This window comes from Saccopteryx leptura, chromosome 5 (genome assembly GCF_036850995.1).
Source record: "Saccopteryx leptura isolate mSacLep1 chromosome 5, mSacLep1_pri_phased_curated, whole genome shotgun sequence".
Lineage (NCBI taxonomy): Eukaryota > Metazoa > Chordata > Mammalia > Chiroptera > Emballonuridae > Saccopteryx > Saccopteryx leptura.
The window spans coordinates 1,313,848-1,330,070 of NC_089507.1; the positions used below are offsets into that span (position 1 = coordinate 1,313,848).

The 16,223-nt window shown below is 55.1% G+C and overlaps 2 protein-coding genes across 7 annotated transcripts in view; one reads left to right on the forward strand and one right to left on the reverse strand.

The window, feature by feature from the left end:
• The window catches only part of ZFYVE28 (zinc finger FYVE-type containing 28), a 74,294-nt gene extending 62,939 nt beyond the window's left edge, over window positions 1–11,355 (reverse strand). For all 4 annotated transcript variants that reach the window (XM_066384775.1, XM_066384770.1, XM_066384773.1 and 1 more), the window contains exon 1: window positions 10,962–11,355. In XM_066384775.1, coding sequence (XP_066240872.1) covers window positions 10,962–11,279 — 318 coding nt within the window. In that variant the 5' untranslated portion in view covers window positions 11,280–11,355. The remainder of the gene's footprint in view (window positions 1–10,961) is intronic.
• Window positions 11,356–11,504: 149 nt separating this feature from the next.
• Window positions 11,505–16,223, forward strand: part of CFAP99 (cilia and flagella associated protein 99) — a 48,714-nt gene continuing 43,995 nt past the window's right edge. For all 3 annotated transcript variants that reach the window (XR_010751694.1, XM_066386856.1, XM_066386857.1), the window contains exon 1: window positions 11,505–11,697. The gene's annotated coding sequence lies outside the window, so the exon portion shown is untranslated. The remainder of the gene's footprint in view (window positions 11,698–16,223) is intronic.

Consider the following 16,223-nt stretch of genomic DNA (forward strand, 5'->3'; position numbering starts at 1 on the left):
CTCTCCCCAAAAGACCCTCACCCCTTCACGGTGGGTGCAGAATCACGTAACGACTGTGACGTCACCACCATCTTCCCGTCTTAGTCAGCTTGCCGCCATCACAGACCACCACCACCAGGGAGCTGAAATAGGACATTTATTTTCCCACGGCTCTGGAGGCCGGAGGTCCACGATCAGAGGTCAGCAGGGCCGGTTCCTGGTGGGAGCCACCTTCCCAGTGACCGCACATGGCAGAGGGACAATGGTCCTATTGGATTAGGGCCTTACCTTAATGGCTTCATTCAACCTTCCTTACATCCTAAAGGCCGCACCTCCGAATACAAGCCCCTGGGGGGGCAAGGCTCCTTCGGGTGTGGACTTAGGGAACAACACCCTCCTTCACCGTCATCCTGCTGCCGCAGGACCTTTCTAGAAGCTCCTTTTGTTGACTTTGCAAGTCTCAGCAAACCCAACACGTGGGCTTCCCCGGGGAGGGTTTGGAGTCCTCACAGCTGTCCTTGGTGATGGGCCCTTCCTTTCTTTATAGAAAGTTTAAACTGATCTGTAATGACAGGCAGCACGCCAGCACCGTCTGGGGTGGGAGAGACGGGAGGAGAGGCTAGGGAATCCCGAGGAGCTGGGGGCAACCTTTGGGGTGATGACTATGTTCACTGTCTTCACCATGGTGACGGTGTCCAGGGGTCTGCAGGTGTCCGACTTATCCCACTGCCCGCTTTACACAGCTCGCCTTATTGTTTGTCAACCATTCGTCGATGACACTGTTTGAAAGGTTAGGTTTTCTTTTACATTTTTTATTTATTTGCTTTAACAGAGCGAGAGAGAGACAGAGAGAGAAAGAAGGGTGGAGCAGCAGGAAGCATCAACTCCCCTATGTGTCTTGATCATGTCAGCCCGGGGTTTCAAACCGGCAATCCTCAGGGTTCCAGGTTGACACTTTATCCACTGTGCCACCACAGGTCTGGCTAAATTTTATTTTTAGGTAATTGTAGGTTTACTGCAGTCGTGAGCAGTAGACCCGAGGGTCCCTGCGCCCACCCCCACCCCAGCTCTCTCAACAGTAACACCTCACAAAGCTGCACAACAACATCATAGCCAGGACGCTGACAGCGAGGCCACCGCCCAGCTTGTCCTCCCTTGCGGGGAGGGTGGCAGCAGAGTCAGGTCTTAGACCTGCACAGCCCTGCTCTGCCTGACCGATGCATCCCTGGGGGCTCTCCCAGGGAGCCACGGAGGGGCTGCACCTTGCAGGGCCAGGACAGGCCCCCAGAAGTGGCCGGAGCCCCCAGCGAGCCCGTCCCTGGGACCCAATAGTTCAGGTTGAGACACTGGGTGTAAATGGGACAGCTGGGGCAGGGATTCTGGGCCCTGGAAATCCGAGCACAGGGACAGAGTGGGGCCCTTCCGCCCCTCACCACCAGCCTTAGACTCTGTCCCACAGGGGCCACCCCAGGTGGCCAGGTCCCGGGGACGGTTCACTCGTTCCGCTTGAGTTTTCTGAGACCACGGACATAGGTGAGGTTATTTCTACAGCTTATTTCTAGCCTGTTCCCTGTGCTCTCCTCCTCCTCTCCTGCTCTCACTGGACTGGTCACGTCTTCTCTCTTCTCATCTTCCCTCCAGGTCCGGATGTTATTCATTCGGAACCATCACCCTAGCGTCACCCTGAGCGGATTCACACATTTCACACCAGGTCTGAGGTCAGCTGACAGCTTGGGATGAGGTTCCTTCCCGGTGGTCCCACCCAGGGCCCCCACTCGCTTTGCTTTTGGGGGCTCCCCTGTCGTTCCCACAGCAACCACTGCCTGGACTGGCCACATCTCACGGTGTCTCCCACAGTCGCCTCGACCCCCCCACCCCATCCCCCTGCTCCTGACCTGGGTCCTCGGGCTGCACTGAACTTCCCAGCAGGTCTTCAAGGATCTGGGGGCGGTGACTCTTCTGCCTCTGTCTAAAACTGTCCTTCATTTCCTGCTCCTCCGGGAGGACACCCCCAAATCCCACCTGCAGTCAGCGCCCCCTCCTCCACAGGCCTGGAGCCCGCGCACAAGGGTCGGTGCCTGCAGCTTCGCCCTGACGGGTCAGCCTGTATTTAGCACCACGTGCTCCGTCAGGAGACCTGGGCTTACTGAACCTGAAGACACTGAGAACGGCCTCTCCCTTCCGTCTCTTGGCCCAGAAGTCCCATCAGATGCACCTGGGACCTTCTCACCCGTTCCGCAGGCCCCTGCCACTGCCCCCTCCCCGAGGGCCACCTGCTGGGTGACCTCCACCCCTCAGGTGTTCAATGCATTCCTGGGGCGGGTTTCTGTTCTCAGCCTTTCAATCCAGTGACTCCCTTTCTCATCTCTGGGAGGTCCACTGGGCAGCTAGCTGTTTAAAGGGGCTGGTGCCCCCTGTGGGCTCCAGCCAGCCCACATCCTGAATTGGTCTAAACCTCCTCTTCCCAAGGTCTGTCAGCCCTGTTGTTTGCTGACTCTTGTTTGAGGAAATCACTTTCTCCCAGGTTTTGTAGCTTTTCACCTCCACCTTAGAGGGGTTTTATTCTGCCAGGCACCCAGGTGACTCAGTGGCCGGTCACTGAGGACACTGCATTCCGAGTGAAGGCTCTAACCTGCCCCCACTTGAGCTCAACCCCAGACCCAGCCCGGGCCCCACGGTCCCCTCATCCATCACCCGCCTCCTCACGCCTCCCGCCCAGGGCTCCCAAGGGGAGTGTTCCCCAGGATGCAGCACGCCCAGTCCACCACCAGGAGGCAGAGCCAATGGCCCTCTGACAATGGGCTGGCCCTGTCCATCCAGTGAACGTGACACCGTGTGGCTCCGGACCTGGGTCTCAGAATGCCAAGTCCCTCGAGAGACGTGGCCTGAGCATCATTTTACTCAGCTAAGAAGCCTCTCTTCCCCTGAATAATCTCAGAAAATGCTACCCTTCTCAGAAAAAATAAATAGATAAATAATGCTAGAATTCTGTTTCTTGAGGTGAAATTCACATAACATACCACTATTATTTATTTATTTATTTATTTATTTATTTATTTATTTTTAGGTGAGAGGAGGAAAGATAGTGAGGCAGACTCCCGCATGAGCCCCAATCCCATCTTAGGCTGACACTCGAATACCAAGCTATTTTTAGCACCTGGATTCCCCAGCAATCCCATCTTGGGCTGATGCTTGAATACCAAGCTATTTTTAGTACCTGAGGCGGATGCACTTGAACCCACTGAGCTATCCTCAGCGCCCAGGGCCGATGCTTGAACTAATAGAGACACTGGCTGCAGGAGGAGAAGAGGCAGAGAAGGGGAAGGGTGGAGAAGCAGATGGTCACTTCTCCCGTGTGCCCTGACAGGGGATCAAACCTGGGACATCCATATGCCGGCTGATGCTCTATCCACTGAGCCACCAACCAGGGATGAACCATTTTAAAGTGAGCCAGTCAGCCTAACCTGTGGTGGCGCAGTAGATAAAGTGTTGACCTGGGAACGCTGAGGTTGCCAGTTCAAAACCCTGGGCTTGCCTGGTCAAGGCACATATGAGAGTTGATGCTTCTTGCTCCTCTCCTTTCTCTCTCTCTCTCTCTCTCTCTCTGTGTCTCTCTCTCAAAAAAAACTGAATAAAGTTTAAAAAAATAAAATATTTAAAGTGAGCCCGTCAGTGGCATTTGCAACATTCACAAGGTTGTCCCACCCCCACCATTCTCTAGTCTCAAAACCTTTTCATTGCTCCAAAAGAAGACCCTTTCACACACTTTTTAGCTGTCCCTCCTTGTCCCCTGCCCAAGCCTCGCTCTACTCTCTGTCCCTAGACTCTCTTGTACTGGACTTTTTTTGTATGTGTGGTTTTTGGGGGTTTGTTTGTATTTTTCAGAAGTTAGAAGCGGGGAAGCAGTCAGACAGACTCCAGCATGCATCCAACCAGATCCACCAGGCATGCCCACCAGGGGGCGATGCTCTGCACATCTGGGCCATTCTAGCGCCTGAGGCGGAGGCCACAGAGCCATCCTCAGCGCCCGGGCCACCTTTGCTCCAGTGGTGCCTTGGCTGTGGAAGGGGAAGAGAGAGACAGAGAGGAAGGAGAGCGGGAAGGGTGAAGAAGCAGCAGATGGCGCTTCTCCTGTGTGCCTGACCGGAAATCGAACCCGGGACTTCCACACACCAGGCTGACGCTCTACCACTGAGCCAACCAGCCAGGGCCGTACTGGACATTTTATGTACATAAAATCACACACCGTGTGGCCTGAGTGCATGTTTTCAGGCTCACCCATGTGTAGTAGGGTCATTCCTTGCATGGCTGCGTGATACTTCCGTGCACACAGACAGACCACGTTATCCACTCAGTCTCTTTGGATGGGCCTCTGACCTGTTTCCACCTTCTGGTGGAATGCTGTTATGAGCATGAGTAAACATTCTTTTTTCTTTTTCCTTACTTTTTTCCATTGATTTGAGACAGATAGACAAAGAAAGAGAGGGAAAGGGGAGAGGAGAGAGAGAGAAGAATTAACTCGCTGTTCTACTTCGTAGTTCCATTTAGTTGTCCACTCACTGATCGCTTCTCATATGTGCCCTGACTGGGGATCGAACCTGGGACCTCGGTGCATTGGGTCGACACCTCATGCACCGAGCCTCCCAGCCAGGGCCTAAGTGTACGTCCCTAAATACATCTAACATTTAAGTAGTTTATGGTCCTTTAGATTATTTTATAATTATAACATCCTAAAAGAAAAAAAAAAAAAAAAAACAGTCTCAAAAACTGAAACTCCAAAGATAAAAATAACTGCCCCAAAGACACCAACCACAGTGAGTGTGCTAACCCATTTTCCCCAGAACTGGTGCACCATGGTTGGGGGGGGGGCAGTTAGGGGAAAGCATGGCTGGAGGAGCCCCCCCACACACAGCAGAGCTCCATGGACCCCCAGCCATGAAGGAAGCCCCGCTTGGGGTGCCCCCAGCATCCCCCAACTCACCCAGCATGAAAACAATGAGAAAAGAAAGAGCTTCAAATACTCACTGTGAGAAAGAAAAGGCCGTTCCATATTTGTTAACCAACTGCTCTACATAAATTACCATAACATGACATGCCCTATTCTGCTTCTGCTTAATCTATTCAGCTAAATCCATTCATTTTTGTTTTTCTCCTCCAACACTTGAATTGCTCATCAATATCTAAGTGTCTTTGCCATCCAACTGTGAAAAGTACAAATGCAATTGTTTCACCAAATAAGCCTCATGTAAAACACTGAGGACAGCTCCAGCCCAGCCAGCAGGAAGGACAGGGCAGGGCCAGAGCTCACTGACGCCAGGCTGCGGTGGGCAGACCGGTGGACAGACCCCACTTCAAAATCTCACCCTGCCTCCTCCTGGCTGAGAAGGCTCCAGCCAGCTCACGCAGGCCTTTGAGACCTCATTTGAAAAACAGGGTCCGGCCCTGGCTGGTTGGCTCAGTGGTAGAGAGTCGGCCTGGCGTGTGGAGGTCCCGGGTTCGATTTCCAGCCAGGGCACACAGGAGAAGCACCCATCTGCTTCTCCACCCCTCCCCCTCTCCTTCCTCTCTGTCTCTCTCTTCCCCTCCCGCAGCCGAGGCTCCTGGAGCAAGGTTGACCCGGGCGCTGAGGATGGTTCCATGGCCTCTGCCTCAGGTGCTAGAATGGCTCTAGTAGCAACGCCCCAGATGGGCAGAGCATCGCCCCCCGGTGGGCATGGCGGGTGGATTCCGGTTGGGCACATGCAAGAGTCTGTCTGGCTGCCTCCCTGTTTCTAACTTCAAAAAAATACAACAAAAAACACAGGGTCTGTTAGGACAGTCTAATCATTGACAAACACCCCAAAACCTCAGTGGTTTAACCAACAGAGGTCTATCCTCAAGCTGCTATTACACCCGCCCCTTTCCCCTGGTGCCTCTGCCACCGATGGCCCCGGAGTCCTCTCCGGGATCCTGGGCCTCCAGCCAAGGAATGGGCGTGGGGGTGGGGATGCAGGTCACAGCCACAGGAGGACGGCTTGAGAGGGCTGGGGGCTGGGCCTGACACGGTGGTCCCACCTCTGCCCACGCTCGTTGAAATTCAGCCATGGGAATATCACTCAGAAGGCGTGAGCCCAGCGGCAGTGAGGGTACAGGACACATCGTCATGACTACTTCAAGCTGGTAATGGGGCCCATCCGTGAGCCCGAGGGTTTGCTCCCCAAAACCGAGGTTACATGCCACCAAAAAGGGGGGGGGATACATCTGTTAAGACATTCCACTGTCAAAATGACCTGACAGAAGTCACTGGGAACCACAATGGCCTCTGGGGCTCCCAAACACACCCATGTGTGGTTCTGCATTAAGTCCACACCTTCTTACCTGCCTGCGTGTCCCACGGGTCATGACAATGGCCATTATTGACAAGGCTGGACAGAGGTGGTCTCCTCAGATTCCACACAGCAGGTGCCATCACCCCCCAGCTGACAGAGAGGGAAACTGAGGCCCGGGCTGGGGTGTGTGGGAGGATTCCCACCCAGGCCCTGGGAGGAAAACCCCTGCTGCTCTCTAGACAGCCCTACTCTCCACCCAGACCCCGAAGCTGTGTCAGGAGGCAAACAGGACCACAAAACACCCTTCACCCCGCATTATCTAAGTGTTCACTATCTCAGAGCTGGAACCATGGGGCACACAGCACCCCGAGAGCTGGGGTGCGTCATGCCGCTGACTCAGACAGAAAACCATCAAAATCGCCGGTGACCATTAGGTTACTTAACGGGCTCTTAGACGTGCATTTCACACACTTAAAACCAGTGTGTCTGCCGTGCTGGGAATTCGTGCAGCTTCAGGAGAGGCACTGAGCATCTGAAGTGACCTAAGAGGCTTCCCGTTCCAGCGGGGGCAGGGTGGGGTAGGGGGCAGAACACCACCGCCTGCTGCACGCCAAGACCAGATACCATTAGGTGAAGCTTAAGACTGCCGCCTACGACTCGCCCATTTAACAGAAACCGGATCGTGCATTTCCCGTCCATACGCTGCTCTGTAAAAAGCACAGACCCGCCGAGCCGTGAGGGCGCAGCGGGCACAGACCCTGCAGCCACCTCTGATTCTCGCCGGCCCCGCAGACGCTGGTGGCCCAGGGCTGGGCCAAGGCCCCCCGCTCTCTCCCCCAGCCACAGACAGGAGTACAGTCCAGCCTAGGCCCTCCGAACTTCAGAGCCAGCTGGACTCCCTTCTGCCCGCTGCCTGGCCGTGCCCGTGCATCTGAAGGAAGCCTCTGGGCGGGGTGGTGGCCAGACCTGGCAGCAGCGGGGAGGGAGGGGCCCAATGCCTCCTGAGTTCAGGGACAGAGTATGCTCGCCCTGCCGCGCCCGCTCTGACTCAGCACTGCTTAGCATCCTTCCCAGAACTTCCCAGCCCTGCCCTGCCAGGCACCTGCGAGGAGCCGGACTTGGCCCCGGGCACAGCCTGTGCAGCCAGGCTTTCCGGAACCCTGGCTTTCCAGTACCTCACCTCAGAAAGCAACCTGGTCCTCCAAGGACAGTCTCAGCTGCAGCTGGATACTTAAAAGAGTTCTTCAGTTGAAAACAAACCAGTTAGCAACCTGGCTAGAAAGTTACCGTTCAAATCCCACGTCCCCAGAACAGCGCTCGTGCTTGGCACAGGGCTCTGACAGAGCTCTGGAAGGACAGCACGGTTGAGGGTGGCCATCCCCCAGCACGTAGCGGTCCCTGTCCGTCTGGACAGCGTCACCCACCTGACTGTCAGTTCTTCCGCAAAGAGGGAAAATACCAAGTCATCCTGTACCATCATTAATAGGCTCCTGGATGACTGCTGAGAAGTCCTCGTGGGGCCCAGTCACTGTCCCCTTCCCCCATCCCAGAATTTCACCCCTCAGTAGAGTCACCAGGGATCAACAAGAAAGTGATAAACCAGAGAGTCACACAAGTACGGATATATTGGCTTCAAATGAAGACACCAACTCTTTTCACCTTTTAAAGTGGAAGCCGTCGTGGAAAGGCTTCTTCTCCCTAACAAAAGCGGAGAAAGAATCTCACCAGCATCCCAAGTGCAGGACGGGCTGAGAAGCGTCCCTACACAGCCTTTTCCAGGCAACACTCAGCCCTGATAAGACTCACAAATCTGAATGCTTTGCAGAAAGGAAAAAAGCATCGTGGTATTTTAAAAGTCTGCCTTAAGAAGACACATGGAAATGGCAAGTGTTTGCAAATGGCGTTTTAAGATGAAACCACTTATATTATATACATCAGATTTTTTTTTTTTTTTACTCAACTTAGTTATTAATGATTCAGACAGGAAAATTAGTGTCAGATAAGAAGAGTTTAAAGCATTTCCAAACGCTTTTTAGAACGACAAGAACAATGAATGTTTTTGGTTTCAGAATATTTTCCACTCACTGCACTGTCATGAACAAGAAGTTCAGTGTTCAGTTTTAAACCGGAGCTGGGATTAAATCAAGAATGCAGTTTGAATTGTATATGTATGTATCTAAATACAAAAGTGAAAAAAAAAAAAAATCCTAAAGCCGCACATCCTCCCACAGCTCACATTTAACACTTCAACTATTCCAGGCCCAGAATCTTCCCAGCACTGACTGGGCGCTCACTTGTGCCAAAATGTGTTAAATTAGATAGGAAGAGGAAGCATAAAACTCAATTCATAACGCCAGGCAAAAATATGAGCTTTGGCGTGAAAAATGAAAAGCTGACTGGGGTGATCTAACATAGCCCCAACCCTTCAAACAATCAAGACATTTAACTCGGAAGACAGATCTCCACGGAGGGACTGCCCAGCCTCGGACTGACCGCAGGGCACCCACAAACACCATGCAGGACACAAAGATCTTATATGCAGAAGTGTCTCGAGTCCAGGGATCAGCGACGAAAAGTCTCAGACAACACGGACTGAGACAGAAGAAAACGCAAGGATCAGAGCAACAACTTTCCGCTTCTTCTCCTAAAGCACCCAGCTTGGGGCCCCAGCACCAGGGTTGGTTAATTCACTGACTCCCCCTGAGCGTCAGCCCCTGGAGCCCACCTTGGAAGGGCTGCAGCTGTTGGCTGAAGAGAGAAACGTAGGGACACAATTCTCCATTCTAGGGCATGAGCTCAAGGACAGAATCATTTTCCACCTTTCAAGACCTGCCCTGAACTGAAACAGGCAGGGCCAGGGAAATTATCTAGCTATTGATGAAGCCCAGCAGTGTCCACCATTCCTTTTCCATCCCCTGCAAAGACAGAACACGGGCAGGTGTCCCCGGAAACAAGCCTCTTCTTGCACAGACAGCCACACCTGGACAGAGGAGGCCGGAGACCCAGGACCCCTGACAAAGCATTTTCAGAGACACCAGAACCTTACTTGACCTGTGATACATTTCCCTTGGCCCTTGCTATTTGCCATCGAAAATAATAATAATAATAATAATAATACTGCCCACCCCCAAACGACCTTTTTCCACAAGTGAACCTAAGTTTTTCCTTAACTGGTGATAAAAGTCACACAAAAACAAAGCTGCCCCACCCCCTACCCTGGTGCAGCGGGCAGTCTACATAGCAACAGCAGGCGGGGCTGAGAGCCTCCTGGGCTGCGAGACCGACGCACCGGGGAAACTGAGTGAGAAGAGGGCCTGCAGAAGGCAGCCAAGGGCAGCGGGCCCCAAACCACACTCAGCGCCCGACGAAGCCCCAGGATCGCACAGAGCCGCCGACACCACCAGTCAGTAGCTGCTACATGACAGGGAGGTCAGTTCCAGGCACAAAAAGAACTAAATCCAAGGTCCCCAACGCACAGCCCCCAGGCATTCTGAGCCCCTAATCCGATGCTCACACCAGGAGGACTCTTCCCTCCAACAGCCTTGGGTCCTTGGAGTCTCGGAGCTTTTTGCCCCACGACCCCGAGTGCGGGGCTTCCAAAGGGACCTGCACGGGCTCACCAAGCGGGCACAGATTTAAGGAAAACGCCGCCGTGAGAGACCACCCTAAGTGAGGAACAGGAACTAGGAAGCCAGATCCAGAAAAGTGGGTTCCCTGGGTCCATCAGCGACACTTCGACCTCGAATGTCCAAGGCGTCCTTTGGTCGCCAAGCCACAACCCCGTCCCCCAACCAACTCCTGGGCGCCCAGGGCCCTCCCGCTGCGCCAGCCCCGGTCACCGAGAGTGTGTCCAGGACCCTTGCGCCCAGCTCCGTGGCACCGCCGCCCTGGCCCGCCCTGACACAAGCACGGGCGGGCGGCGGGGACGCAGCGCCCGCAGTGCGACTGGCGCAGCTGCCGAGGCGCAGGGCGCGCCACCCAGATCCAGACCCAGACCCCGACCCCGACCCCGACCCCGCGCGGAGGAGAGACGACGCGCCTGGAGGTGGAGGAACCGTCTCCAGCCGAGCTGCAGGAGCGCGCGGGTGGGCGCCGGGCACGGATGGGGACGCCATTGGCTGAAGTGCGGACCCGTCCGCGTTCGGGAAGGCAGGGCCCAGAGACGGTGGATGGAGATGCGCTCTACACAGGGGCCGGAGAGAGCGAACGGGATTCCTTCCAGAGCCTGGGGAAAGTGGGGAGGGGTCTGCTCCGGGGTGCGGAGGGAGGTAGGGAGGTACATTCCAAGCCCACGATAGGGGTGGGGGCAGAGGGGAATAAGGGAGTCACCCCGGTGCAGGGAGGAGGATGGAAATGTCTTTCCCGGACCCAGGAGTAGGGGTCTGCTACGAGCTACGGAGCGGGTCCGCGAAGTGCTAGGGGACCAGGGTGGGGAGGGAGAGGGGCCGCCCTGGCTGCCGACGAGAGTGAGAGGGAAGAGGGGTGCACCCCGGGCCGAGGGTAAGCGCGGGCGGGTACGTCGCGCACGGGGCTGGGGGCTCCCCTCCTCCTGGACACAGCCACTCGCTGGGCTGGAACGGAGACCACCCCCTCGCAAGAGAGAAGACGACGGTCAGTGCCCGGCGGAGTGCAGGAGGTCTGTCCGGGAGGGCGGGACCGAACCGGACCGCTCACCTTGGGTTTGTACAGCCACTTTCGGAACCTGTGCATCATCGCCGCGCCGACCCGGCCCGCCCGGCGGCCCTCACTCGGCGGCTCTGCGCCCGGGCCCGGCTGCGGCGGGCGGTCCCGGGGCGCCGGGCGGGCAGGGGCGCCGGGAGACGCGCGGCCGGGAGATGCTCTGCGAGTGGCGCGCGGCGCTGAGCCCCGCAGACCGGGGCAGGCGGACCGGCTGACGCGGCACGGGGCGCCGGCTCCTCGCCGCTGGCCGCTCACAGACACCCTGCGCCCCCGCCAGCCCCCGCCAGCCCCCGCCGCGCCCGCGCTGCACATGCGCCAAGGCCCGCGAGCCCCTAATCCGCGCGCCGTGCCGCGCCGCGCCCGAGGCGCGCTCCCCGCCCCGGGGCACCCCTCCGCCTCGCGGAGCCGGAAAACTACAAGACCCGTCGGGCAGCTGGGCAGCTCCGGGGCGGGGTCCCGCGCGCGCTGCGGACGCTGGGCATGCCGGGGACGGCTGTCTTCTCGCAGCCGCACCGGTTGCTAGGCGACGGCGTTCAAACGGCACCGCCACCAGCCACTGCAGACCCTGCGAGCGCTCGTGGAATCCCCACGGAGCAGGAGGAGCCGAGCATAGGGGCACCTACTGACCGAGCTTCCCGAGCCCCCTCGCGCACGCTGGGGCGCGCGGCCCCCGTGTCGGTGGCTGGAGTCGAGAAGGAAGGTGCGGGACCGCCCGCGGACCCCGCGGCAGGTACGGAGGTGGAGAGGGGGGACCCGAATGGCACCGTCCGCACCGCCTGCATGCCAGTTCCCGGAGCCCTTGCTTCCCGCCTTCTTGCTTTCCCTTACCGCCTTGTTTGTTTGTTTGTTTTTGGTTTCCCCAGCTCCTTAACTGACGTGAACTTGTGCCTTTTTTTTTTTAAAAAAGCATTGTTTTATGTATTTATTTTTTTTGGAGGGGACATTCACGTTGTCACAGAATGGATCATTATAAAGTATCCAGTCCGGTGGCATTGAGTGTGTTCGCAGTCCTATGACTACCACTTCTCTCTAGCTTCGATCCTTTTTTCTTCATCACCTTAGAAAAACACCCGTCATTCAGTAATCACCGTCCCTTTCTCTCATCCCCTGATGTGCTTTTTTGAGTCATTTACTAAGCGAATAGTACTTGAAAACATTATGCTAAAAACAAAAAGCAAGTTCAAAAGGTTACATATTCAATGAATAACTTCTTGTATGTTAGATCCAGAACGAGCAAATCCACAGAGACAAAAATGTGCCTTTGTTTTTTTTTTGTTTGTTTGTTTTCACAGGGACAGAGAGAGAGTCAGAGACAGAGATAGACAGGGACAGACAGACAGGAACGGAGAGAGATGAGAAGCAGCAATCATCAGTTTTTTGTTGCGACACCTTAGTTGTTCATTGATTGCTTTCTCATATGTGCCTTGACCACGGGCCTTCAGCAGATCTAGTAACCCAGGGGTCCCCAAACTACGGCCCGCAGGCCACATGCGGCCCCCTGAGGCCATTTATCCGGCCCCCACTGCACTTCCGGAAGGGGCACCTCTTTCATTGGTGGTCAGTGAGAGGAGCATAGTTCCCATTGAAATACTGGTCAGTTTGTTGATTTAAATTTACTTGTTCTTTATTTTAAATATTGTATTTGTTCCCATTTTGTGTTTTTTTTTTGTTTTTTTTTTAGTTTAAAATAAGATATGTGCAGTGTGCATAGGGATTTGTTCAGTTTTTTTTATAATCCGGCCCTCCAACAGTCTGAGGGGCAGTGAACTGGCCCCCTGTGTAAAAAGTTTGGGGACCCCTGTAGTAACCCCTTACTGGAGCCAGCGACCTTGGGTCCAAGCTGGTGAGCTTTTTGCTCAAGCCAAATGAGCCCGCACTCAAGCTGTCGACCTCGTGGTCTCGAACCTGGGTCCTTCCGTGTCCCAGTCCGACGCTCTATCCACTGCGCCACCGCCTGGTGAGGCTGTTTTTTGTGGGGTTTTTTAATCGTTACAGTAAATGGTACTTAAAAAAAAAAAAAAAAAAAAAAAAAGGAAAGATATTCCTCCATATTCACTACTTCCCCCAACGGCGTCCTAGTTTGGATCCGTAAGAACAGTCAACAAAATCTGAGAACCTGTATGTGCCGAGCAGAAAGCTGAAAAGGACTGTGTGATCTCACTTTAAACTCCCCTCCCTTGTCAGCCGGAGAAACTGAGGCCCAAAGAGGTTGCCGAGCTCTGGCTCTGGGAGGGCGTCCAGAGCAAGGTCAGGCCTGCCCCCCCCACAGCCTGGCGCTTTCCCCACCCCCCCCAGCACCACTGCCCTGGCTGCTCTGAAACGTGCAGATTTAGGGTGCAGGATGTGGAAGTAACACCTCCCCCGATAGAGAGAGAATGTGCTCTCTGCTTCTCGGGTTAACACTGGCCCCGGGTCCAGGAACTCAGAGGATACTGGGCTCCCTGACCCTCTACTCAGAGGATACTGGGCTCCCTGACCCTCTACTCCTCGGGTTAACACTGGCCCCGGGTCCAGGAACTCAGAGGATACTGGGCTCCCTGACCCTCTACTCCTCGGGTTAACACTGGCCCCGGGTCCAGGAACTCGGAGGATACTGGGCTCCCTGACCCTCTACTCCTCGGGTTAACACTGGCCCCGGGTCCAGGAACTCGGAGGATACTGGGCTCCCTGACCCTCTACTCCTCGGGTTAACACTGGCCCCGGGTCCAGGAACTCGGAGGATACTGGGCTCCCTGACCCTCTACTCCTCGGGTTAACACTGGCCCCGGGTCCAGGAACTCAGAGGATACTGGGCTCCCTGACCCTCTACTCCTCGGGTTAACACTGGCCCCGGGTCCAGGAACTCGGAGGATACTGGGCTCCCTGACCCTCTACTCCTCGGGTTAACACTGGCCCCGGGTCCAGGAACTCGGAGGATACTGGGCTCCCTGACCCTCTACTCCTCGGGTTAACACTGGCCCCGGGTCCAGGAACTCAGAGGATACTGGGCTCCCTGACCCTCTATTCCATTCACCTCAGTGTGAACCTGGGCAGGGCCAGCTTCTGAGCTTTGCCTTTTGTGCTGGTGGTCATCCGTCTTCTTTTGAGTACTGTACCTGCCTGACCTTCCCCACTGACCTCCAGCATACCCCCCCAGTCACTGCTCCCCTAAAGTGCACGACCCTCCGACCCTCCGACCCTCCAGAGGGGCCAGCCCCTTCCAGCTTCTCTTCTCTCCTGAACCCACCTCTCCAATCCAATCCGATGGTCACCCAGCCCCTCCTTCCACTCCAGGCTCTTTATTAAAGTCATCCTTGACCCCGATGTTGCTAAATCCGACGATCAGAGTTCAGCACCCTCTCTTCCTTCAGCTGTCAGCAGCGGGTGACCCAGCCGCGTCCTCTCTCCTGGGCACTTTGTCCTCACTTGACGGAAACAGATCACACCTTCTGCCTCTCCCCTGTGGAGGCTCCTTCTCAGTCTCCTTGGCTGATGCCTCCTCTCCTCCCCAACCTCCTCATACTCGGGTCTCCATACTCAGTCCTGGGAAGCACCTCTCTCCACACCCTACCTGGGGGGGGGGTTTCCAGTGTTCGTGTGGTTTCATAAACCACTTCTTCCAACCCTTTCGAAACTCACATCTCCAGCCTGAACCTCACCCTGGGACTCCAGACCCCTTTTCCTGTTCTTTGCCAGTTGAGTGACAGAGAGATCCCCTTAAACCCGACGTGTCCAAGTGCACTTTCATTCTTTCCCTACAAAGCCTGCCCCTCAGCCACCTGTCCAGCACAGGAACTCGGGGTAGACACTTGATGGGCGGTTTGTGGATCTGTCTTTGGCCAACTCCAAAGCCAGGGCTGTTGTTGCTGTTCAGAGACTCCTTCCAGTGCTTCCCAGCTCAAACTGCTCCGGATGAAAAACGGACCTCACGGCCGTGGACATACCAGTTAGGATTAGATTTGGCTGCATAGAAAGAAGAACTCCCAACATCACAGTGGCTCAGACAAGGTTATTCATGTTTCAGTAAAGGAGCTCTCCGGGAAGGCGATCCTGTGAGGTATGGCAGCCCCCAGGAGTCGTCAGGGACCTGGGCTCTTCTGCCATTTTTAATACATTGCTCACAAAAATTAGGGGATCAGGGAGCAGGCAGGTACTCTGGTACTTTCAGCCTTTTGTATAGTGCATTTCCACCAATAAAATAAAAGTTGGGCCTGACCAGGTGGTGGTGCAGTGGATAGAGCGTCGGACTGGGATGCGGAAGACCCAGGTTCGAGACCCTGAGGTCGCCAGCTTGAACGTGGGCTCATCTGGCTTGAGCAAGGCTCACCAGTTTGAGCCTAAGGTTGCTGGCTTGAGCAAGGGATCACTCAGTCTGCTGTAACCCCCTGGTCAAGGCACATATGAGAAAGCAATCAATGAACAACTAAGGTGTTGCAACAAAAAAACTGATGATTGATGCTTCTCATCTCTCTCCGTTACTGTCTGTCTGTCCCTATCTATCCCTCTCTCTCTCTGTCTCTGTAAAAAAAAATAAAATAAAGTTGGTTTTGCATCTCATTTGTATAACTAAACAACTTTCCTTGACTTGTCATTTGCTTTTCTGATTATCTTGTTTAATAAAAAGAAATCAAATGCTTCTTTTTTTTATTGCTTCATATTCATTTTGGAATGTCCTCTAATTTCTGTGAGCAGTATCTGTCTTCTCACAGTGCAGAATGGCTGCCTAAGTGCCTGCCTTCACCTCCTGAGTCCAGGCAGCAGGATAGAAAAGAAGGGGCCTGACCGGTGGTGACGCAATGGATGGAGTGTCGACCTGGGATGCTGAGGTCCCAGGTTCAAGTTCGTGAGGTCTCTGGCTTCAGTGCAGGCTCATCTGGCTTGAGCACAGACTCATCAGCTTGAGCCCTGAGGTTACTAGCTTGAGCGTGGGATCATCAACATGATCCCAGGGTCACTGGCTTGAGCCCAAAGGTCATAGGCTTGAGCTCATGGTCTCTGGCTTGAGCAAGGGGTCACTGGCTCAGCTGGAGCCACCGGTCAAGGCACATATGAGAAGCAATCAATGAACAACTGAAGTGTCACAGCTATGAGTTGATGCCTCTCATCTCTCTCTCTCTGTTTCCACCCCCATGCTAAAAAAAATAAAGAAGAGAAGGGGATCCACCCGGCACGCCCACCAGGGGGCGATGCTCTGCCCCTCCAGGGCATCGCTCTATTGCGACCAGAGCCACTCTAGCGCCTGGGGCAGAGGCCAAGGAGCCATCCCCAGCGCCTGGG